The 23,713-nt window shown below is 51.1% G+C and overlaps 1 protein-coding gene across 1 annotated transcript; it reads right to left on the bottom strand.

The window, feature by feature from the left end:
* Positions 1-271: 271 nt before the first annotated feature.
* SCNN1G (sodium channel epithelial 1 subunit gamma) lies at positions 272-17,505 on the bottom strand. The gene is made up of 13 exons (XM_006125804.4): positions 17,377-17,505; positions 14,733-15,057; positions 12,219-12,528; positions 11,392-11,585; positions 9,208-9,311; positions 8,591-8,754; positions 5,839-5,937; positions 4,847-4,964; positions 4,220-4,298; positions 3,992-4,049; positions 3,367-3,428; positions 3,114-3,189; positions 272-2,619 (listed from the first exon to the last, which is right to left on the bottom strand). Exons 1-13 carry the CDS (start codon positions 17,405-17,407, stop codon positions 2,230-2,232), a joined length of 2,010 nt encoding a protein of 669 aa, XP_006125866.3. The 5' UTR covers positions 17,408-17,505; the 3' UTR covers positions 272-2,229.
* Between the last annotated feature and the right edge of the window lie 6,208 nt (positions 17,506-23,713).

Genomic DNA, 23,713 nt, shown 5'->3' on the forward strand with positions numbered 1-23,713 from the left:
CTCGGTCTGCGTGGACCCTGCTGGTAGTTCAAGCCTCCTGGGAATGTTTAATGTGCACTGGCAGGGACCGCCAGGACCAATTAACGTGCAACACGGCACCCACTGGAAATCACAGCTGCATGGGGCAAATTGGCCACCGCGGAGACAAGCCCGAAGAGAGAAGCTCAGAGTTGGCCCCATGTTAGTGTAGAGCAGCCCAGGGCAGAGCGAGGCCCAGCTTGCCCATTCTCAGCAATGACTTTGGATCCCCAAGCAGAACCACACGCATCCATTCATTAAAAACCAGTTTATTTAAAAATAATCTTTCCCCGCTTCTCGTATCCCAGCCTCACTGCTGGTAAATAACTGCGTTACAAAAGGCATCTTGTATTGCACACGTGGAAACAGCTTTGTTCTCTGTTAAAAGCAGGACTCACCTGACAGCACAGTGCTGTGAAAGGGGCCACAACGGCCCAGCACGCGCCACTCTGACTCTTACGCAGCCCACGCGTCTGAGGCAGGAACCCTCTGGGAGGAGGGAGAGTCCGTGTCATGGCAGGGCGTCCACCCCCCCATACAGAGTGCACTTGCCAGGCATGTGCTCACCAGCAACAACCTGGGCACAGCAGAGGGGACAATGGGTGGCAGCTGTCACTCCTGCTTCCTGTGAAGTCAATGGGAGTTTTGCTGTTGACCATATGCAGGAGGGTGCACCGCCCCCCATGATCATTCATGGTCTGCCATGGGGCCGATTCTGGACGGTGTGGGGAAGGCAGAGGCGGCGCGCTGCTAGCCTCCCTCCCCTGTGCTCTGGCTGGATGGGGGAAGCCTGGGGCTGCTTCCCCCCTTTCTCCTCCAGGAGAGAGGCCAGAGGTGGGGCTGGGCCGTGGGGGCGGGGCTAGGGGCGGAGCAGTCACCAGCCCTTCCCACAGCTCCACCCCCCCAGAAATTCCTGTGTACCAGCCTGCCATGGGAGGCAGAATTTGGCCTTGAATGTCTGAGTCTTCATGTGCTCAAGGCAGGGAAACTCCAGTGATTCGGGCCAACTGTTCTGTGAGAATGGGCACAAGTAGTGACCTTTTTGAACCGCTGGCGGGAGCCATCTCAAATCAGTGGGTCGGATCTGCAGGCACGGTGCCCCCTGACAGGGCAGAACTAGTGCTCAGCTCCAAGGAGTCTGTGCACAGGGGCTTGGCCTCAGTGTAGCTCCATCGGGAACTCCCTGTGTGCCAACGTACCAGGGGAATTGGAGGGCAAGGCGCCTGGTGCCGGCCTATCTTTTGCTCCTGTCTAGGCTCGGCGCAAGGAGGACAAGGCAGCTGCAGGAATTGCCAGGAGCGTTCTGCTGCCACTCTGCCCTGTCCCTGTCCCAAGAGCACAGCCCAGTTCTTTGGGGCCAAAGGCCAGGCTAAGGGGGTTGCATTTTAATGGTATTTCTCAGCTGAGGGGCCCAGCCCAGAAGTCACATAACTGTAGCCTGAAGAGGGTTCCGCTCCCCTTGGAGAGGGCTGGAAGTCAAGGATGCCAAGGGCACCTTCACTTTTGTAACAGCTGGTTTGACTGGTCATTAGCTCGTTTGACATGACCTTGCAGGCAGTTTAAAGGAGGGGAGGGGTGACTTTGGCTCCCTTTTTCTCAGCAGAGTAAGTGCATACTCTGTGAATTGTCCAATTGGCTCTTAAGGTTCTGCTCCAGGCTAAGGAGCTGCTCTCTCGGGGTCCGGCTTGCAGAATCCTGCCCGCTCAGTGCTTAGCTGAACTGGTTCGACATTTTCCTCTCCTCTCACCACCACCCAGTACCTGCATTGCTTTAACTCTCTTCCCAGGCCTCCCTCCTGGCCCACTCCTAGCCAAGTAACACAAGCCGTCCCAAAGACCTGGGGGCCTCCCACGTATCCGGCCTGAAGCATTACGCTGGATGTAGCCCAAAGCTTCTCCCGAGTGATTCCAAGCCACGTGTAATGGGGGGGGGGGGGGGGGTCATGGCTTGTCTGTTTGGCAAGACACACCATGGCTCAGTCTCACATCCTGCACAAACGGCCTCTAGCAACCCTTCACTGGAGAACACGAGCCACTTGCACCTGCTGTCAACCACCTGCTGAGTGCTGGTGGGCCAACGCCTGCCCGCGCTCCTCACCGCAAAGCTCCAAACCCCTGGCTGAAGTCAACAGTCTCTCAGTGCAGACTCCTAGGCACATGGATTCCATGTTATTGTCTTCTTTGGCCGCTGGAGGAGGAGGTAAATACTGTGTCAATGGCTCCTGCCTTCCAGGGTGTCAGGCAGCTGGTCTGTGAAGGCAGCGTTTAGCTGCAAAGTGCTGTAGTTGGGCGGGGGAGTCCTGGGCATGTGATTTTCCTGGGGCAGTGGTAAGCGAAGGGCCGTGTTGAAGGTGGGCAAGTCCTCGTCGGTGCACACGGGGTTGTCGTGACCCTCTTTGGCAGGAGCGTTAACCTGAAGTGGCTCCTGTGGTCGTGGTGCTTTTCGGTCATTCCACCATTTCTTCATCTTTTGCCAGCGGCGCCGCATGACAATGGAGAAGGAGTCAATGAAGAAAACTTCGATGATCTCAATGACACAAACCATGGAGCAGCTCATCCAAAGGCCCAGCTGGCCTCCGAAGTTGGAAAGGAGAATGACAAGCTGGAGGAGATAAGTGTGAAAGGTTATGTCATAACCAGCCAGGACAGAAGCAGCAAGAGAGGCGGCTTCTCAGAGCTGGAGCAATCAGCATCTGCTGCAAGATGCCCCGGAGAGAGATACCTAGACACTGTTCACGGGATGCAACTTGCCCAGCACAGAAGAATCTGGTTGCTAAGTGAGGGCAAAACCCAGTGGGCTGGTCTCTAACTGTCCTGCCTGCTCCACTCTTGCTTGGGCTCTAGAGCTATCAACTAACACGAAACAGCAAAGTCACTTACTCTTGTCTCAGGGCAGGACCTGGGGGGGGAGGTGGCCATGTGACTAGGGCTGAATGAGCCAAGGAACCCAAACGCCCCTTGTGCCCCAGGACAGGACTGAAGCACGTGGAGGCACTGTTTGGGGAAGCATCTGGGTCTAAACGGATGCTTGCAGATGTCATGGTGGCCCCATGGCCAGCAGGGAACTCACCCGAGAAATCTCTCACCCTTACTTACGTTGTTGGCAGGATTCTCGGAAATGAATCTTTCGTTCAGGTCTTTGTAGAACACCACGAGGTTGGCAAGGTCCGTTCTGGGAAGGCAGAGAGAGCAGGCCTGGCTTTAGTCAAACAATAGCATGAGGTAAAGCACCAGTTGGATGAGTAGGGCCAGGCCTGACAAGGAACGCTCTTTCCATGGCCATCAGTAGAGCTGCTCTAATTGTGTCAGAACTTGGGGTGCAGGCTAGAAACACACGAGGGAAACTTACTTGTTCAACATTTTGTTGATTTTCTGCCTTTTGTCCCAAGAGAGGACTCGCAGCATCCAGTCCTTGGGAAACAAGAGAACAGCGTAACTGCCAGGCGCCCGAGACGCGACAGCTCTTTTGGCTCGGGTGTCACTCTAGAATGCCATGATTGTGTAGCAGGGGATCTCCCGCTGCCGCCTGTTGGGGATCTCACAGACCAAGGGAGACTGAGCCCCCAAGGGATGGGGACAGGAGCTGCATGCCTTGCAGTGCTCACAGCCACTGGTCAGGAGCGCCAGGCCAGCGCTCACAAAAGGGGCCTCTCACTTGCAAGGCTGCACTGCTGGATTGGACCTTGTTCCTGCTGGAGCTGTGAAGCTGCCCCTCCCCCATTCATTGCGGGAGGCAGTTCTTCCTTGTAAGCTCATCTCTCCAGGGCTGAAAAATCAGGGTTCATCTTCCCCACTGGGGAAAGGGCAGCCCTCACTCAGAGGGCATGAACCCTGGGAGGATGCGACTCAGCAGCAGAAGCAAGGGGAAAGCCCCAGCCTGGCACAAGGGAGCCCAAGTCAGCCTGCACATGGAGCCTGCTGCCCTCCTTTGCCGCTAGGCAGGCTGAGCAAGCACAGCAGCACTGGGAGCTCACCTCCGAAACGGAAGACGGCCACTGGGCTAAGCTGGTGGTCAGCGTCCATTCCTTAAAGCTGCGGGAAAAGAGGCCTGGTATTAGCTGGAAGGCGGAACTGTTGCATGAGCAATGAATCATAGAATCATCGAGTCACCAAACACTGGAACTGGAAGGAGCCTTGAGAGGTCATCGAGTCCAGTCCCCTGCCCTCACGGCAGTTCTTGCATATCTTGCAGCAGGACTTACCTGCAGGATTCTTTGCAGATCTGCTGACAGCCCAACTGCTCCTTCACAAACTTCTCATGCAGCTTATAGTAGCAGTACACTGCAGAGAGGGAATGCAGGGTGACTTGCCGGGGAGCCAGAGAGATAAGAGTCTGCTCTTGTGCTTAATGCTCGGGGCTTGGGAGACCTGCTTCAATTCCTGGCTCTGTAACAGGCTCCTTCTGTGCCCTGGGCAAGTCCCCCCCTCTTCCGTGGATCCCATTTCCCCCCTACAAAATGGGGATAGGTACTTCCCTTGGAGAGACATGCTCCTCAGGGTAGGAACAGGCTCTTGGTATGTGGAGTCTAGCACAGCTGAGCCCTAGGCTCAGCTGGGCCTCAAATTCTGCCAGAGCATAGAATTCCGAAGCATGGAGCTGGATTTCAAAGCTCTTACTAGCAGAGAGCTAGTCTCTAAGCAGAGCAATAAAAGCACATGTTAATCCATGGCAGATTCATCGTTCCTCCAGCCTGTGGAGAATAGAACGTGTGGTAACGATCTAATGCCGGGGCTGACTGGGATGTGTCTATCAGCTGCACATTTGGCGGTTGTTGTTAGGTGGTAAAGGAGGCTGAGTGGGGACTTTACTAATACTCTAGAAAACTTACTCCAGTTGGGGTATTTCTTGTAGTTGCAGTATTCTGCACCGGGAGGTAGGGGCTGGGCGTACTGGGCACAGCCACAGGTATCCACCATGGCCCTCTGGAAACAGGAATGCAGGCAAATCTGCAGTGAAATAAAACAAAAAGTTGGGCTTCTACAGGTCAGCAGCTGCGCAAGGATGCCATGGTTGCTCCTCTGTTCTGTTCCAAAATAAGCCCTCAGGGAGAACCAGCAGGAACCATCATTTTCCCTTCAGCTGGGATTTCCAGTAGCTGGGAGCCCAGCGTCAGCCCCTCCCCACTGCAGTGCAGGGTTCCATGTTTTAATGAACTCACTCATGACCTCAGCCAGCACCACATCACAGGTTAGGCTGCATGTTAACACCCATTCAAGGCCTGGTGCTGGACTGGCAAAAAGAAGCAATTTCTACAAGCACAATGGGACTCATAAGGGAGGAAATCAGGGTGCCTGACGCTTTTGAGTTGGAGTCATCACAGAAGCCATGCAAAACTAGTGGAAACTTCCTTTGTAAGCGTTCTGCTAGTTGGACCCAGATTAGATAGTATCAGCTATTCATGGACTCTTATCTGACAGGGGCACAGTTTCTGGCTTCAAGGGTTACTAAGCTGTAACATTTGTTTGGCCAATATTTTCCAGTCCAGCAGTGTCAGAGAATTCTGTAATGAGCTAATGTTCCTACTATATATGACAACATCCCCAAGGCAACTTCAAGCTTCAATCACTTTGGAACAAAACCCAGATTTTCAAAGTACTCCTGTATTCTGCAGCTGTGATCCAAAGCATTTCAGCTGCTATGGTGCTTCTGTTGGGTCGGGGGCTGGCTCTGAGGAATGCTGCGCTGATTGTATAAGGGGATTGGCTTTGAGTGGCTTGAAAACTCTCCTCTTTCACCAGCAGAAGTTGGTGCAATAGCAGATATTACAGCCCCCAGCTTCTCTGGAAAAGCATGCGGGACAGACAGAGTCCAGAGCTTTACCTGGAGCGAGTAGCTCTTGTTGTAGAGGTTCGCTACTGGAATGTCGTTGCCAGTCTCCGTGCAGTCGCTGTATGGTTGGCTTAGCTTGTGAGACCGAGTCTGAAAACCAGAACCCAAATGTGGATTTAAGAGGCAGCTGAGCTGAAGACAGGAGACCGTTCAGTGCTGCTTATTGGACACCCTGGGATCACAGTCGTAAACCATAACAATGATGGGGCAGGAGCAGGACTGACGCTACTTCTGGGCCATGCCTACACTGTATAGCTTGTGTAAATTAATGTGTAAATTGCTTTTGTGTAGGGGATTATGTGGCTGCAATTGCTTTTAGATTCTTTCCTAATTACATTTGATGCCTCCATGAGATGCCTCCTGCCTCAGAGCAGGAATACTCTCTCTTTTCTGGGCATACACCATTCCCAGCTGTCTCATGTTGTGTGCCTGCAATATAGGTCTCAATACTGAGAGGTGCTGAGTGTCGTCAACTTCTCCTAAAGCTAACGGCAGTTAAGAGGACTCAGAAGGTCGGAGGTGCTGGCAACCTTGTTCGCCTCCTCCCAACCTCCCTGCTTCTCTCTTGCCTCGCCCACTCACCCATCTCCAGGACTGGTTTTAGAGCAGCCTAAGAGAATGCCTGGCACTGCAAGACGTGCCCTAGATCTCAGGAATACTCATTCGAGCGTCTGTACACCCTTCTCGCTGCCCATACCATATCTGACTTGCCCACAGATCCATGACATCGGATCCAGGAGCATAGGCCCAGAGAGGGGCTCCGTGTGGGTACAGGCTAATAAATCTGCCTGTAGGACCAGGGCCCCTGCAGGTAAATTCCTTGGGGCAGGATCTGTCTGTAAAGCACTCTGCACAGCTCTGGAGCTGTAGAAATTCCAGTCCCTCACTACCCTGGCTGTGCTCATGTGTGCAGTGTAGACCAATGGTTTTAATCAAAGCCCCAAGCTACACCCTGGAAGGGGCAAGGAAAGACACTGATCCAGTCTGGCGAGATCAAGAAGAGACTTGTTCCTTTGGAAAATTCATGTGAAATCGCTTTTAAGTGTCACTCTTTCAGTTCCTGCAAGAGCTCTAATGCCAGGAATCCTGCCTCGCAGGATCTGCTACGGGATCCCTTGGATTGTCTTATACTTGGCTTGCGATAGCTGCTTCTGGTCAGGGCTGGCCTTACCATGAGGTGAACTGAGGCAGCCACCTCAGGTGCCAGACTATAGGGGGGTGCCACTAGGATCCAGAGAATAGAAAATTGTGTCTGCTGCTGGTGCATATGTATGCTCTCAATTCTGCTGTCCCATGAGAGGAGTAGAAAAGGAAGAAGGCAGAATTGAGACCTTTCAAAGTTTTGGCCCAAGCATGGGGGCGTCATTTGAGCTCCCCGCCTCAGGTGCCAAAATGTTGTGGGCTAGCCCTGCTTCTAGTGAGTTTCTGCTGTGGCATAGGCTCCTTCTCTGGAATTTATGCACTGAAATAACCCTCCAGAACATTGCTCTGTGTGCAGAGGAGGAGCTGGAAATATCCCCAGTGTCTGCTTTAGGGTATGGTGGGGCAATATATTAGTCTTGGGTGCATCCACTGAAATGCATATGCATCCATTATGGATCCAGCAACCCACATTTGCAAACCAATAAGTGCCCATGAAAAAGCCCATCAGTGCACACGTGGACTATCAGACATGGCATGGCATGGCATACTCAGCCACTCCAAATAAGCAGCCGAGCGGGCTGCTCCTGGTACGGTGACGGTGACCAGCCGTGAAGAGGAAAGCCCAAAAGATCACTGAACTGCTTCTTGAGATTAACGAGGAAGTCTGTATCTTCTGGTAGCACTGCTTTAGGCTTTGTCTACACTTCAAAGTTTAAAGCGCTGCAGCGGCAGCACTTTAAACGGAGAATGTTGCCACAGCACGAGTGCTGGGAGAGAGCTTTCCCAGAGCTCTGTGTGAACCCCTTCCACAAGGGGAGTAGCTAACAGTGCTGGGAGCTCAGCTCCCAGTGCTGTAGCCTGGTGCTTTCCAGTGCTCAAGGAAAGGGGGGGTCCACACACCTGAGCCTGAAAGGCACAGTGCTGTAAAGTGCCAGTGTTCAGCTCCCCTGCAATCAGGCATAAGGCCCCATTGGACTCTATCATCTGCTCTACACTTTGGGAACCCTCTCCACTTATTTCAGCCTTCACCTGACCCCCTACAATAACAATGGTGGCAGATTTCCCTACACAGGCTATCACCAACATCTGGAAGGGTCTTTTCACAGCCAGCATGGCAATAAGCACAAAAGCCATCTATCCGATCAAAACAGCCATTAGTAAGAGGTGAGCTCTGGCATCTGACCACAACCATGTCTGTACTGTGCTACAGCATGTGTGTTACACCTGGTGTTTGAGGGTGTGGATGGTGCCTCAAATATTGTACAAGACGTCAGAATTCTCAAGAAATCAATGGGAGAAAACCAGGATCACCCGTAGGTGTGGAATTCCCACAGGCCTGCCTTTCCAACAGCTCTCACTCCTAAGCAATAAAACCTGGTTCAGAAGAGAATGAGCACATGCCAGTTGCAGTGACTTTCCCTCTGGCCTCGAGCCTTCTAAGGCACTTTAGATAGCCGGGCCTGGGGCATAAGTGCACCCTCCCGACTCACTGCTCACATTTCTGGAGGCTGTGGAACAGCAGCTGGATCTGTTTAACACACATAGCTCGGTGCTGGTAAGCGCTGTTGTGAGCCCGAGGAGGAATATCTTTGTCACTCACAAAGTGCATCCCGATGGAGGTGGCCATTGCAGTCTCAATCTCAGTGCCAATATCTTCAATAAAGGGATATTCATCCTGGTCGTGGACAATGATTTTGGCCCCAGTTGATGTCACCAGGAAGGGATTGTAGTCTGCTTCCTCAACATAAAGAACGACCTGCAATCCTGCAGAACCAAGAAACAGCATAAGCTAGAGTCCTAGCTCAGCCCATGGTCACTGTACAATCTTCAGCATTCCCTAGCAGTAGCATCTGTCTGAACTAAACATCTGGCTTCATGTGGAATTGCAAAGAGACCATTTGAGTGCACCACTGCCTGCCCAAGCAGTCATGCAGCTATTCTTTAGTATCCAGCACAACTAATAATAAAGAGCAATAACTTAGAAAGAAAACTATTACAAACAAGTTATATAGCTGGGGAGGAATAATTTCATATGGAAAAACACTAGTGATACAACATTTGATTTATGCGATTTGGTGACTGATTGGGGAAATGTTCATTTGAACCAAGCCAATCAGATAATGCATCTAATGCCTACGTGCCAGTCGGCCTCCTTTGGATGCGGTTCCCTGAACAATCTGCTTTCTAGAAGTGTCTTCACTAACTCTGTTCCCTTACCATACTCGCTGCCTCCTGTGGAGGTGGTGAGGATGGTCCCGTTTTCTCCGCTGTTGAAGGTGTAGCAGTTGCCATACAGTGGATGATGGAAAGGGGTGAAGTTTCTAAAAGAGAGCACACAGTTTTTCATCCCAAACTCTGGCCTAGCTGCCTATGGCAATGTAAATTACAGTACTCACTGGACCTCCCATTGGCCTGCTAGGCCAGATAGCAAGCAGGTTAAACAGGTCCTAATTAGACTGTTTGTTACTTAAGTGATGAGGCTCCATATACATATTCATGCATATCTATACATAATCCAGCCAACAAACACGGCACAGTTCCAGGCATAGGCGTATGTGCGCTGTTAGGGTACTCATTCACTAACTGTGAAATCCTGGCCCAGAATTTCTCCCTAAGAGCACCATACATTGAACAATACAAGCACATTTGATGGCACTATCTGGCTTAATTAATATATTTAAGCAATCCTCATCTATGTTCCAGACAACACCTTATTATAAATAATCTGCAAATCTAATTAATATTTATCTCCTGTACTATTTCCTTTGTGCCCATTTTTTTCAAGCTTGGAAAACAGGCGCTTTAGATCTAGTTACCAGTAGTTCTCATTTCCAGGCTCTTGTGCTGCCAATGCTGCGGGAAGATGATTGCTAAAAATATTCCCAGTTAAACATTTAAGAAAGAGGTATAAGAACATTTTTGGGCAGATCCTGCATCCTGAGGAAACCCCAAACTCCCTCGGAAATCAGCAGTCCTGAGGAGCACTTCTGCTGGACTTTGCTCTTCTGAAGGAGTATGTTTACAAAATCCTAGCCCAATTCTACTTAATGGCGTCCATTTAAGAACCAATTCCAAACAATCTGTGCTCCCATGATGCTGACACTGGACAGTGGGGGCTCACAGTACAGGTATGGTCCCTGACTCTGCAATGGACAACTCAGCAGAGTGCTAGCTTTTGAAGCATGTTGGTATTTGAAGATCATTTTAACAGTCTGTCTTTGTGCTCCTCATGACTATCCTCCTTCATTCAGTCCCACTTTCAAGTGCATATTTAATGCTAAATCTGTCAGCAACAATCCGTCCAAGGAAGATGTGTGTAACACAATATTAGAATCTACACATCTGTCTTCACCATTTTGAGTGTAGCCATCAGCTGATTGTCTGCCTGAATTTTACAGTCTGCCTAATCTAGATGGAAAGTGAGGAACAGAGGCTTTGCCTGTGTTCTGTACGTTCCCGAGCACACTGATTTGCACTCTGTAAATAACAAACATTTAACTCCTAATGAATGTTTATTTTACAAAGTGAGTAGTTAGGCTGGTGGGTAGTATTTGTGTACTGTCTAGGGATGTTAAATATTGGTTAATTGAATCATCGATTAACCTCATGAATTGTTATCAGTTACTTGACTATTCTATAGTCCCCGGGGATGGGGCTGCCCTTGCCCCCTCCTTTGTATCAGGGCAGCAGCGTGGGGTGCCAGGCAGGAGCTGGTCTGCGAGGGGAGCCAGTTTAAAAACCAGCTTCCCTCGTAGACCAGTTGCCTGTCACCTTGCACTGCTACCTTTGATACGGGGTGGGGAGTCTGAGCTCCTGGACCTGGCGTGAGCCAGAACTGAGCCAGGCAGGCTGCCTGGCTCCTAACACACTTTAAATGCAGAGCCGCAGCGGGGTGGATCCTGGAACTGGCACAAGCTAGGACTGAGCTGGGCTGCTGGCCAGCCTGCTAAAAAATTTACTGGGAGGGTGGAGGGAAATGTGTGTAGTCTATAGCATTAACTGATAAGCTTTTACTTATCAGTTAATTGGTTCATCAACTACACTACAGGCAGTCCCCGGGTTACATGGATCCGACTTACATCGGATCCCTACTTCCAAACGGGGTGAGGCAACCCTGCACTAGCTGTGCCCCCCCCCCAGGAGACCACTGAGACACGCCGCAGTCCCGCCGCCCGCGTCCTCCGTGGAGAGAAAAGCCGCTCCACGTCTCCCTGGTCTGCAGGACTGAGGGAAGTGAGGTGTGGGAGAATAAAATTGAGCTCTGGAGAAATGTTTGGCTAGAGTTTCCCCTACAATATGTACCAGTTCCGACTTACATACAAATTCAACTTAAGAACAAACCTACAGTCCCTATCTTGTATGTAACCTGGGGACTGCCTGTATTACATCCCTAGCACTGACCTTGAGTCACAAGAGATGCCATCGAAGAAACACGTCAGCAGAAGATCCTCAGCAGAATAGCCCATGTTCACTTTCGTTTCCAAGGGAATTTGGGCCATGATGTTCATATAATGCAGCTTGTACCATTCTTGAATAGCATTTACTCCAGAGCTGAATATGTAAACTGCACAGTCACTGCTGTTGTTTGGGTCACACTAATAATAATAGAGGAGGAAGATGAGTTTCAGATGGGGAAGAGGTGGTGTATTTTCCACTGAAGGGTTTGCATTAAGGATGTTAGATATCGATTCATTTAATAATCGTGGAACCACATCAAAACTTAGATCATCCCCAGGGGCAGGGCCAGCTCCATTGTGCTCCTGGCCCCGCTCCTGGGGAGCTCCCTTCCACCCCGATAAGAGGGGACATCAGGAACTGACTGTGTGTAACCTTAAAGAAGCGTGGCTGGTGGGGGCCCCTCATGGAAGATCTAGGGAATGACCTCTCTAGTGTCATAGCTGGCAATAAAGAGAAAGCAATTTAGGCTGGATTTCTTTTTCTCCCAGAGGGTTTGCTGGTATGTGGAATAATCTGTGGGAAGCTGTGGATGGACATATTTAAGGAGCCAGAGGAGGAATATTTATCTGCTGAAAATTGCACCCCGTGTCAGGGGGCTGGATTTGGAAGATCTACAGAACATTCTCTCCATCCTTGAAGGTTCCTCACTAACACCTCAATTAACTCTTGAAAGTTTATCATTTCCCTCCAGTGATACTCTTGCCATCTACTCAACACTTCCATGCCCTGTGCAAGCACTGCACCCAGTCTTCCATGGGAATGGAACTCACCAACTGAAAGCCAACAACGTCTTGTGGCTCCCCGATGTTCACCATACTCGAACCCTGATGAAAGGCACTGCCCTCGATTTTCCGCTTGTGGCCACTTAGAATCTCAGTAGCAGTCTTCTTAAAGAGGTCATCGAACTTTAGCAGAGGGATTTTTTCAAGAAGTTTACTCTGCATGTTCCTGCCTGTAGAATTCCAGTCAGCTGCATCCCGACGCACCTTGGATTTGCCCTCTGAGAATCCATATAAAGTCTCCAAAGCATTTTTTGTCTCTTTGTCCAGTTCAGACAAATGCTCTTTCATTGCGCTATACCTACATTTGAGAGATGTTAATAGGAAATAACATGCCGTATTTGCCCAGTGTCACCTTGCTGGACCACTCTTTGCAGCCCTGTCCTGTCCAATGCATCGTACCATTAGTAGCTCATTGCATTTCTTTCTCATTCCCTTCCCTAGACTGACTGAGTACTGATGCTTTACTTGATTCCCTCTCTCAAACTTTTCTTCACACAATTAATTGGAATTGGCTTGGGTAAAAGCTGGACCCTCGAGATTATCCATTGGCGAAAGGACCATGGACAAAGGGCCATTCTAAACAGCAACAGACTGAGCTGTGAAGAGGTCACTGTCAGGCTCTTCTTTCAAATCTTAGTTGATGAGCAGCAAGGTGAGAGAAGGCAGTGACAGACAATAATACGTGCGGGGATTGCCCTCTCTGCCAAAGCGAGAGAGAGCAGAAAGACGGACAGGAACTGGAAGAGATTCCTCTTGGGAACAACGCAGCTGGGACAGTCCAGTCTGAACTGCAGATCCTCTGGGCTGGAGCATACAGAGAGCAGGATTGGCAGGGAGAGACAGGGATGGGGAGGGGGGACCGTGCATTAGAAAGAAGCGAGCAAAGCAGTTTGGTAGGAAAAAGAATCCAACACAGTTTTGAATGGCATATGTCAAAGCATCCCATCTCAGAGAGAGGAGATGGCAAACTCTCTACCCCCTTTTGGACACAGCCAGCTTAGGATATTCTTGCCAGTATTCTTGCCAACAAGTTAAGGAAGTGTGGATTGGATAAATGGACTGTAAGGTGGATAGAAAGCTGGCTAGACTGTCTGGCCCAGTGGGTAGTGATCAACAGCTCGATGTCTGGTTGGTGGTCAGTGTCAAGCGGGGTGCCCCATAGGTCGGTTCTGGGGCTGGTTTTGTTCAACATCTTTATTAATGAGCTGGATAAGGGGATGGATTGCACCCTCAGCCAGTTTTCAGATGATGCTAAACTGAGGTAGAGGTAGATATACTGGAGGGTGGCATATCAGGCCCACAGTGACCTAGACAAATTGAAGGATGGACCCAAAGAAATCTGATGAGGTCCAACAAGGATCAGTACCGAGTCCTGCCCTTGGGATGGAAGAATCCAAAGCCCTGCTACAGGCTGAGGACTGACTGGCTAAGTAGCAGTTCAGCAGAAAAAGACCTGGGGATGAGAAGCTGGATATGTGTCAACTGTGTGTCCTTGGAGCCAAGAAGGCTAATGGCATATTAGGGTGCATTGGGAGGAGCATTGCCAGCAGATCTAGTGAAATGATTATTTCCTTTTATTTGGCTCTGGTGAGACCACATCTGGAGTATTGTGTCCAATTCTGGCCTACCCATTACAGAAAAGATGTTGGAGAGGGTCCAGCAGAGGGCAGCTAAAGTGATAAGGGGGCTGGAGCACATGACCTACGAGGAGAGGCTGAGGGATTTGGGCTTGTTTAGTCTGCAGAAGAGAAGAGTGAGGGGGGGATTTGAGAGCAGCCGGATGGAGAGAGGCTGTTCTCAGTGGGGGCAGGTGGCAGAACGGGGAGCAATGGGCTCAAGTTGCAGTGTGGGAGGATTACATTGAATATTAGGAAAACCTATTTCCCTAGGCGGGTGGGGAAGCGCTGGGCTGGGTTCCCTACGGAGGGGGTGGAATCTCCATCCCTAGAGGTGTTTAAGTCCCGGCTTGACCAAGCCCTGGCTGGGCTGATTGAGTTGGGGTTGGTCCTGCTTTGGGCAGGGAGTTGGACTTGATGATTCCTGAGGGCTCTTCCAGCCCTGGGATTCTAGGGTTCTATGAATATTACCCTTTGGCTGCTGCTGAGCACGCCATTCCTGGAAGGACGGTGTTCAGAGCCTGAGGAACAACCAGTGGAGTAGGCAGGGGCGTAAGAGGGGGCTGGTTTGTGCAGACAGATAAAAGGAGCTAAATGCATTGAGCTTGGCCCAAATATGGCCACAAACATCTGATGAGTATGACCAGCAGGAAGCAGAGGTGTAGTAACAGATAGGAGATGAGATTAAAGAGCTGTGGTGTCAAAGCATCAGGATAAGCTGCCTGAGGGGCTCAGGGCTGGAAAGATTCTGAGGAAAAGTCATTTAAAAATATCTGAGAAACACTTTCCTGTGCCCTTTGAATACAGGCCCACCCTGGCTGTCATGGAGTGAGGCAGTCCTTCATACAGTAAGTAACCGCCCCTCCCCCCGGCCTTCCTGGCTTACTTGTAAGGGTTGATATTGCAAATGGTGACTGCTGGGAAGGGCAGCTTCTGGAACTGCACGGTCACTGAGACGGAGGCCGTGTAATAGGACATGATGAGCTCAGCACACTGCCACAGGATCAGGCCCACAGCGCTCAAGGTGAGCAGGATCCAGATGAACTTGCGCAAACGTCCCCTGGATACCACGATACGCCGGCAGCCGTGTGTATTGGTGTTCATGCAGTACCAGTGCATCAGCTCACTGACCGTTGGAGCCTGAGGGCCAGTCACTGGCAAAGTCTTCTTGATCTTGGCTTTGATCTTCTTTGCAGGAGCCATGCTGAACTCTGTGAATGGACAGTGAGGAAGTATTTTAGAGCAACAAGATGGGCGAGGGAACATCTTTTATACTGTGCCAGCCACTGGTGAGAGACCAGCTTTTGCATTACACAGCTCTTCTCTGTGTCTGGGAAGAGTTCTCAGAACTCCAAAACAATAGGGAGCCGAGTTAGTGCAAGGCCCCGTCCCTAAGCAGACAGCAGTCTCTGGAGGGCATTCACAAAGCTAGCAGAGGCAACTGCAAACTCATTTACCTCTGGTAGTTCTTACTTGCTCCCTTTGCTAATAATCTTGGTGATCTGTGTTGAGCCAGGGCCACCTGCCCTACAGCTCTTCTGCTTGTCCTGCACCTAATTCACTGTGGGCCCAATCCTGCAAATACTATTGATCTTAAGAAGGCTACTGACATGCGTAAAGTTACTTTTAAGCAGAGGTGTTTGCAGGATTGGGCCCTAAGCACTAATTACAGCATTCCAGGCTCTTCCAGGGCACGCCACACTGTGAACTTACCAACAGCACAATGACATCGGCACAATTAGAGCTGTCAGCTGGGAAGCACAGACCTCTGATTACAATAGAAACCGCTGCAGTTGCAGGGAGCCAGGGACCCAGCATTACTGGCAAACTGCCCTGTTTTTGCATCCCACGGAACTGAGGGTCTAGACAGTGTTGTGGTGCTGTGCCAGCTGCTAAGTGCATCTCTGCCCATTTGTATTTATTCTGGCATTTTTCTAAACGTTTTACAGCTAGGAAGTGTCCCTGTACAATATATTTGTGCAAAATAACAAACCCTTTCACACAAGTGACACATTCTACAATATGCTCTTAAATCTTTTAAGGGAAACCACACTGTATTTTAAAACAGACAGAAATACTTGAAAATGTGTAAAACACCGGTAATTTGGAAAACAAAATGTAGTCAAGAAATAGGAAATCGTCCTCTTGTGCTCGGGGACCCAAAAGCCAATCCCACAAAGATTTACGCACCTGAGAAAGTTTACTGGTGGGGTCGGTCCCATTTAAGTTAATGGGGTTACTCAGATGAGTGAAGTAGTCTCTATGTATGTCTTCACTGTGGGACAAGGTCGAATTAAGATACACAATGTCAGCTGCGTTAATTGCGTAGCTGAAGTCACAGTACCTTGAGTCCACTTTTGGCACTGTCCGCACTGCAGGAAGTGGAAGGAAGAACACCCTCCCTTTGACTTCCCTTACTCCTAGTGGAGGCAGGCTACCTACATCAACCAGAGCCCCTCAGGTCACAGGAGCAGTTCTTCTCTAGACCCTGTCACTCCAACCCTGGAAGAGCGACAGCAGCAGCTTCCATCTCTGTAGTACAGACATACCCTGTGGTGCTGCAGAACCACTCCCTGCTTTTTCAAATGCAGGAGAGTTCGCAGGACCAGGGGCATAATTTGCCACAAAAGAAGCGTCCCTCAGCATTTGAAAGCAAGAGACAGGCAGGCAGAAGCCTTGTGGTTTAAGTTATTCATTATTAGAAGCGTTTGCCGGTTGGAACGTGAAAGATTCTGCCCTCTCTTCTACTCAGCTATTTCTAAGAAGTGGAACTGAGGCAGCCGCGGAAGGCACCAGCCGCATCTCTGCTGCTTGGGGCTCCCCTTTGTCACCCCCTACCCGGAGGCTCCCCGACCTCCTTTGACACAGCCCTTGCGCAGAACTCCCGGGGCTGGGAATCCCAGACCGGAGGGGCCATCCTACTGTTGCCTGTGCGAGGGGGAAAGAGGGATCAAGGCTAAGGACCCTGCTGGGAAGCCGCGGTCACTAGGCAGCCCCCCCCCCCACCCCATAGGTCCTGGGACCCTTCGCTCAAGGAAAGGTGCACAGCAGCGTTTGCGATGCCCGGCAGCTGCGGGCAGCCGCCAGCTTTCCGACCAGGCGCGCCCAGCCCCGCCGGCTGCTCGGAGACAGGCGCTGGGCAGCTGTGGCGCCGGACTCGCCTTTCAACCGCCCGGTGTCTCCGGTCGGGGGAGCGGAGCGGACAGGAGCCCCTTTGCCGGCGGGAGGCTCGGCCAGCCCGGGTACACAGGAGGGGGTATGGCAGCGCCTGGCGCAGGCTGCCCGGTTCATCCCAGCCCAGAGACCGGCCGGCAGGAATCCTCAGCGGAGCCACAGGGCGCAGGAGATGCCCGAGCCCCGCCTTGTACCTTGAGCGCCCAAGGACGGGCAGGTGGCATCTCCGGGGCGCCCCGGGGTCCCTCCCTGGGGCCCTGCTCTGCTGCGGGGCAGGAGCCCTGTGATCCGGGGCGGCCCTGGTCCCCCCTTAGTGTCCTGCTCTCCCTGTGGTGGGGCAGCCGGAGTCCTCTCACCTCGCGTGTCCCCGTGGTAGGGGGGCGCCATGCGGCCGATGCGGCAGCCCGGGAGGCGGCAGATGTCTGTGTGAGATGCTGCGCGCTCCGACCGACACCTGCCGGCTCCTGTGTCCGCCCCGTCTCCGGTTGCCGCCCCGCCCCTGCCCGGCCCGGCACAGCCCGCAGCTCCGGCCGCGGCCCTGCGGCGCCCCCTGTCGGCAGGTCTGGTGCTGACCCCGCCCGTGAGTGCAGCGCCCATGGCCGTGGCCTCAGGGCACCCTGGCACTGGCAGCGGAGCGGGGCGCGGCACATGCTGCAGGCAGGGGGCCTGGGCAGGGAGGGCTGGCGCCGGGTGGAGCCGGGCTGAGCGCTGCACCGGGGTTCCCAGCTGCCTGCGACAGGGGCCACGGTGGCGAGGATGAGAGTAGGGCCAGGAAAAGGGCTTAAAGCTGGGGAGCCCCCTGGCTGGCATTTCAGCTGAGAGCAGGGGAGGTACCGTGGCTCAGGGCCGGTTGTGTGTGTAGAACTGTCTATTACACTCCTCGCCTGGGCAGACAGGGAGAGCTGACAGCCTTCCCAGGTGCAGGATGGGTCTGTCCCTGAAAAGGGCCTCCTTTGGCCCTCCTCCGCCCCGCATGCCATGCAGGGGTTGCTTGTCTTCTCTGGCTGGGAGCAACTTGGCACAGGTGGCCCTGTGCTGCCCCTAGTGCAGAGGGACCCTGTCCTTGCCGGTGACTGGGGCAATACTGCAGTACAAATAAACACCAAAAGTCAGTAGCTCCTCCAGCCTATGTCTGCAGCTCCCTATTGTGGTGGACCAAACTGCACAAGCTCATGGCAGCTGTCCCGTTCCATCGCCTGCAACCTACCAGTCAGCTAACTACATATGCTTCCCTTACCGGCTGGGGTGCACATATGAACGGCATGAAGATCCAGGGCAGGTAGTCAACTTCAGAAGGGGCTCTTCACATAAATCTTCTAGAGCTCAGAGCTGTCTTTCATGCATGCAGACATTTCCGTGTTCACATAGCTGGAACAACCATCAGAATATTGACAGACAACATCCCAATGATGCATTACATCAGTCAGCAGGGAGAAGCACAATCACATTCCCTGTGTGCAGAAGCAGTCCAATTGTGGAATTGGTGCATTCGAAACAACATTACCTTAATAGCATCCTACTTACCTGGCACCAACAATGCTATTGCGGACGCTCTGAGCAGACATTTTCCTCACAATCACGAATGGGAAATATGTACAGACATCCTTCAACACATTTTCCACTTATGGGGAACTCCTTGAATAGATTTATTCGCCATCGGCGACTACGTGAAGTGCCTGCAATTTTGCTCCAGGGTGGGCATTGGAAAGGGATCGTTGGGAGACGTGTTTCTAATCAGCTGGAAGATGTCGCTACTTTACGCTTTCCCCCGACCATGTTAATACCCAGAGTAATAGAGAAAACCAACATAGACTCAGCACGGGTAATCCTCATAGCTCCGGCATGGGTGATATAGCCATGGTACCCATTCTTCCGCCTAATGTCTGTGCATCCACCTTACCCGCTTCCTCCCCTGCCGGACCTTCTCTCAGAAACACGGCTCTCTCCTCCATCCCAGGACAGAGACTCTGCTTTTAATGGCCTGGCTCCTGACTAGTTCAAGGCGGCTGAGAATCTCTGCTCAGAACAGGTAAAAGCTGTCTTAATGCGTAGTAGAAGGAAGTCTACTCAAACAACTTACCTTGTGAAATGGCGCAGATTTGCGCTCTGGTGCTCCGACAATCAGTTTGACTCCGATACATTGCTCCTCCATCAGATCCTCAATTAGGTCCTTCACCTTCAATGAACTGGGCTTTCTATCTTGTCTCTGAAAGTACATTTGGCAGCTATCAGTGCTTTTCATCATCCCATAGAAGGGGTATTGATATTTGCTCACCCAATTCATAAAAGGTCTGCTGAACCTTAATCCCCCACGTAGACCGCCACTGCCCTCCTGGAACCTGGACTTAGTATTGGATACTCTAATGTATCCTCCGTTTGAACCCTTAGCCATGACATGCTTACAATGAAGTTGGTTTTTCTCTTGGCAATCACGTCTGTATGCAAAGTCAGCAGGTTGGCCGCTTTAATGGCAACACCGCCATTCACATCGTTTATCAAGGATTCAGTCATATTGCGTCTACACCCTGCTTTTATTCCCAACGTTTGTTCTAATTTTCATATCAACGAACCCATAGTGGTACCCTCTTTTTATCTGAAACCTCACTCTTCTTCATGAGAAGCTCTGCTCCATACACTCGACGTACGTCGAGCACTTTCCTTTTATATTGACAGAACCCAAGAATGGCATAGAATGGATTGGTTGATAGTATCAATTGCAGAACGATCCAAAGGCAATGCCTTATCCAACCAACGTATTGCAAGGCTTATAGTGGCATGCATTATAACCTGCCATGCCATTTGCAATAAACCTCTCCAATCCCAACCAAAAGCCCACTCTATGAGAGCAGTAGCTACTTCTATAGCCTTCATGTGAAGAGACCCATTGAGTGATATTAGTCGAACGGCTACCTGGTCATTGAATGCTACATTCATGCACCATTATACAATCGTACAATGCTTAATGTCGCTTCAGCAGTACTTTCTATTATGGATAAACCTTAACTCTGGTATGCATTCTGAGTACTGCTGTGTAGTCACCTACAGTGGAGTACCCACGGGGACCACTCGAAGAAGAAGAAGTTACTCACCTTTGTGCTGTAATGATGTTTCTTCAAGATGTCCCCATGGGTGCTCCATGTCCTGCCCTCCTGCCCGCTCCGGAGCTTTGTCTCTTTCTCATTACAGATAACTGAGCAGTGAGAGGAACTGGCAGGAGCCAGACTGCGCGCGACGACCAAAGGGTGTGAATGGCACGAGACGCTGACCACGCATGCGTGGTCCAGCTGACCATGGCTACTAAAAATCTCTGACCTGTGGCACCGGGACGAGCCCAACACCTACAGTGGAGCACCCATGGGAACACATCTCGAAGAAACATTGTTACTGCATGAAGGTGAGTAACTTCTTCTTCTTCATGGCTTTTTATAGTATTGGCTCCCTGCTACTTCCCCATAGCTTCACTTCCTAGCGTATTAGCAAGGAGGAACAAATGCCTCTATTGGACAGCAATCTGGAGGGTCAGGCAAATGTTTTGGTTGCTCATATCTACAGAGTGTGGTTCTTACATAGTTCTCAGAGGGGAAACATGAGGAGAGGCAGCAGACTGCAATCCAGTCAGTTTCCCTCTGCAGCCAGCTCTGCAGGTGAAGCACTGCTGTATTGGGATTTGCCCTGTCCACCAGTCTGTCTGCTGCCTTATGTCACCTTATTAAGTGTCATAAGGTGCCCAAGCAACTGCCTACAGAGCAACTCAAATACTGTGACATGTCTGGAAATGAAAACAGCAAGGGAATTTCAGTAACAAACATGCAGGTAAAATTCTTTTACACTGGAGATAAACAAGACACATCTTAACAAATGCCTGGTCATCTAAGTCACCACAGCTGCCATTACCGGCCATGCTTGAACTTTAAGCCAACAGTTGGGACAGAACTTAGAGCCTCCCCGTTTCAAAGCACAGGTCTCCACTACTGAATGAAGGAGAATCTCTGCTAGCTAGTAGCAGTAGAGAGGGTTAGTCTTGAGTCAGACTCGCTCTTGCAATTGTCAAAGTCAGACAGGACTCTCAGATTTGTCAGACCGCTCAGTTTATTAGCAAAGCTGCTCTGCTAAATTAACCCAGAAAATGTGAGTGCCATACAAGGTTCAAACCCCTTGATTTATACAGTCAAAATTAACAGGATTAAAAGAGGGGCAAAACGTCACATAATTAGTGTGAGGCTAGTCAAGTATTTTCATTTCCACATCAAGCACACAGCAATCTCCTGTCCATATCTCCTTGGTTATCTCAATTGCTTTCTCCCTAACACCTAATGTTCCTTTTCCTATTAACTCTGGCTAGCACTCTGGAATCTGCATACCTACAAACAACATTAACATAATTTTCTTCTTCCTGTTAAAAGACAAACAGTATTCCTTCAACTCATTCAATTATTACAGCACAATTCATCTTTCTCTTACAGTATAATTCTTTCTACTTTCACACAATATTTCCATAGAGCCAAGCCTGGCCCAGAGTCTATGAATGATACTGTAACAGTATTTTAAGAATAGAAAAAATTGGCAAGTTAGATTCTAGCCAGCAGAGGGAAGTAGCACAGAGACACTAACTGGCTCTTTGCCATGTGTTGCTAATTTACCATCCCAAAGAAGGGTGAGCTGGAGTTCTGGAAATCAGAGAAATCTGTGTGCATGCAGAACTTTGCAGCATGGGGAAACGTGACAAATAATTGGTTACAGGGAAGCCACAGAAATACTGCTATGAGAGGGATGTGGTAAAATACTAGCTACAAAAATGTCAACTAACCAAAGAAACCATTGACTATTTCTTCCCCCTTTTTTTCTTTCTTTTCCTTCTTTCTCCTTCTCCCTCCATCCCCTATTTATTTAGGAACTGGGCTTTTAATAACTCCAGTCATCGGAAGAAGTGGGCTGTGCCATGAAAGCTCATGATCCCATCCACGTTTTGTTAGTCTCTAAGGTGCTGCAGGACTATTGGTTGTTTTTTAAGTTTAACCAAAGTACGTTAGGAATGAATATGGCTGTATGTGAGGAACGTGTGCAAACCTTTTCCTGACACCCTCATGAGAATGATCCTGCTCCTCACAGAGTCCTGTTGTGCACCACGTCCTTTTCCCACGCTGTCACAGAAATGTGTGCGAAGCCACCACCCACGTCACGGGCACATCAGATGTCACAAGTGGAGGAGAGTTAGGCAGAGCCATTATTGGGATGGGAATCTGCCAAGGAAGACCTAGGTGATGTGGAAAGTGTCTTGAGCAAGTCAGTGCAGGACACGTGTCACAGGGTATGGGCCTTCGCTTTGGAAGTCCGGGTGGGTTTACAGGGAGTGATCCTAGTCCTTGTGTAAACGCCGCCAGAGCAGCAAGGGGCACTGCGCAAGTAAATTCTCTCAAGGCAGGAGCATTGTAGCAGTGCTAGCAATAGCTCTACCCTGCCCCTCACTGGGACTTGGCACAGGGACATTTTGGCCGTGGGCTGGAGCAGACTGCGGCCCTGCCACTGAGGGTATTAGAGTTTGGGTTTGGAAAAGGCTGAGGGCGGGCGAATGCTCATGGCCGCTCTACATTCTGTAGCGCAGTGGTCACCAAGCAGTCGACTGGGATCTACCAGTAGATCGTGGAGCCGCTGACAGGGGATCCTGACAGGTTTGGCCAGGAAGCTAGCAAGCGCTGGCACTTCAGTTGCCCCTCCACTCACTGTCATGCTGCTCTTGCCCTTTGCCTTGCAGCTGCCCCCCTCCCCCGGGAGCCTCCTGCTTGCTGTGCAGAGTGTGGAGGAAAAAGAGGGTCGCTGATGTCAGGGTGTCCCCACTTCTCTACCCTATCCCCACACAGAGAGAACGGGATGGAGGGGGCCTAACCTGTCATGGCTGGAGTAATTGTCCCTGTGGGAATTGCTACTCCTGGAAGTGGCTGGCATGTCCCTGCAGCCCCTGACAGAGGCAGAGCAGGGGGTCTCCATGTGCTGTCCTTGCCTGCAGACACCGCTCCTGTAGCTCCCATTGATCCGTGTCTGGTAACCGTGGCCAGTAGGAGCTGTGGGCTCAGTGCCTGTAGATGAGGGGAAGCACATGGCGCCATGGAGCCGTTGCTGTCCATGCCAGCTGCTTTCAGGAGTGGGGCAGGGCCAGGGCAGGAGTGAGCCTTCCTTAACCCCGCTGCTCCACCACCCAGAAGCTGTCTCAGTTAAACGGTGCCCAGCCAGAGCCTGCTTCCTGAACCCCATCCCTGCCCTGAACGTCCTTCTCCAGCCACCGCCTGCTCCAGATGTGAGTCCCCCTGCACCCAAACTTCTTCCCAGAGCTTGCCCCCTGAACTCCTCCTGGACCCTAATCCCCCACCCTGGGCTAAGCCCAGAACCCCTCCCACACTCCAAGCCCCCGTCCTGCCCTGGACTGCTCCTTCCGGGCAGTGTCTCGTGAGGTGCAGCACAGCATCTGTGCCACACAGTGACCCCATCCCCCTACACTGAGAACAGGACACTGGGGAAGTGATGCTCTCTCTCTCTCTCTCTCTTTCACTCTCACACACACACACACAGGCTACGTCTACACTGGCCCCTCTTCCGGAAGGGGCATGTAAATTTCACGAGTCGTCGTAGGGAAATCCGCGGGGGATTTAAATATCCCCCGCGGCATTTAAATAAAAATGTCCGCCGCTTTTTTCCGGC

This window comes from Pelodiscus sinensis, chromosome 15 (assembly GCF_052426305.1).
Source record: "Pelodiscus sinensis isolate ZL-2025 chromosome 15, ASM5242630v1, whole genome shotgun sequence".
Taxonomy (NCBI): Eukaryota; Metazoa; Chordata; order Testudines; family Trionychidae; genus Pelodiscus; species Pelodiscus sinensis.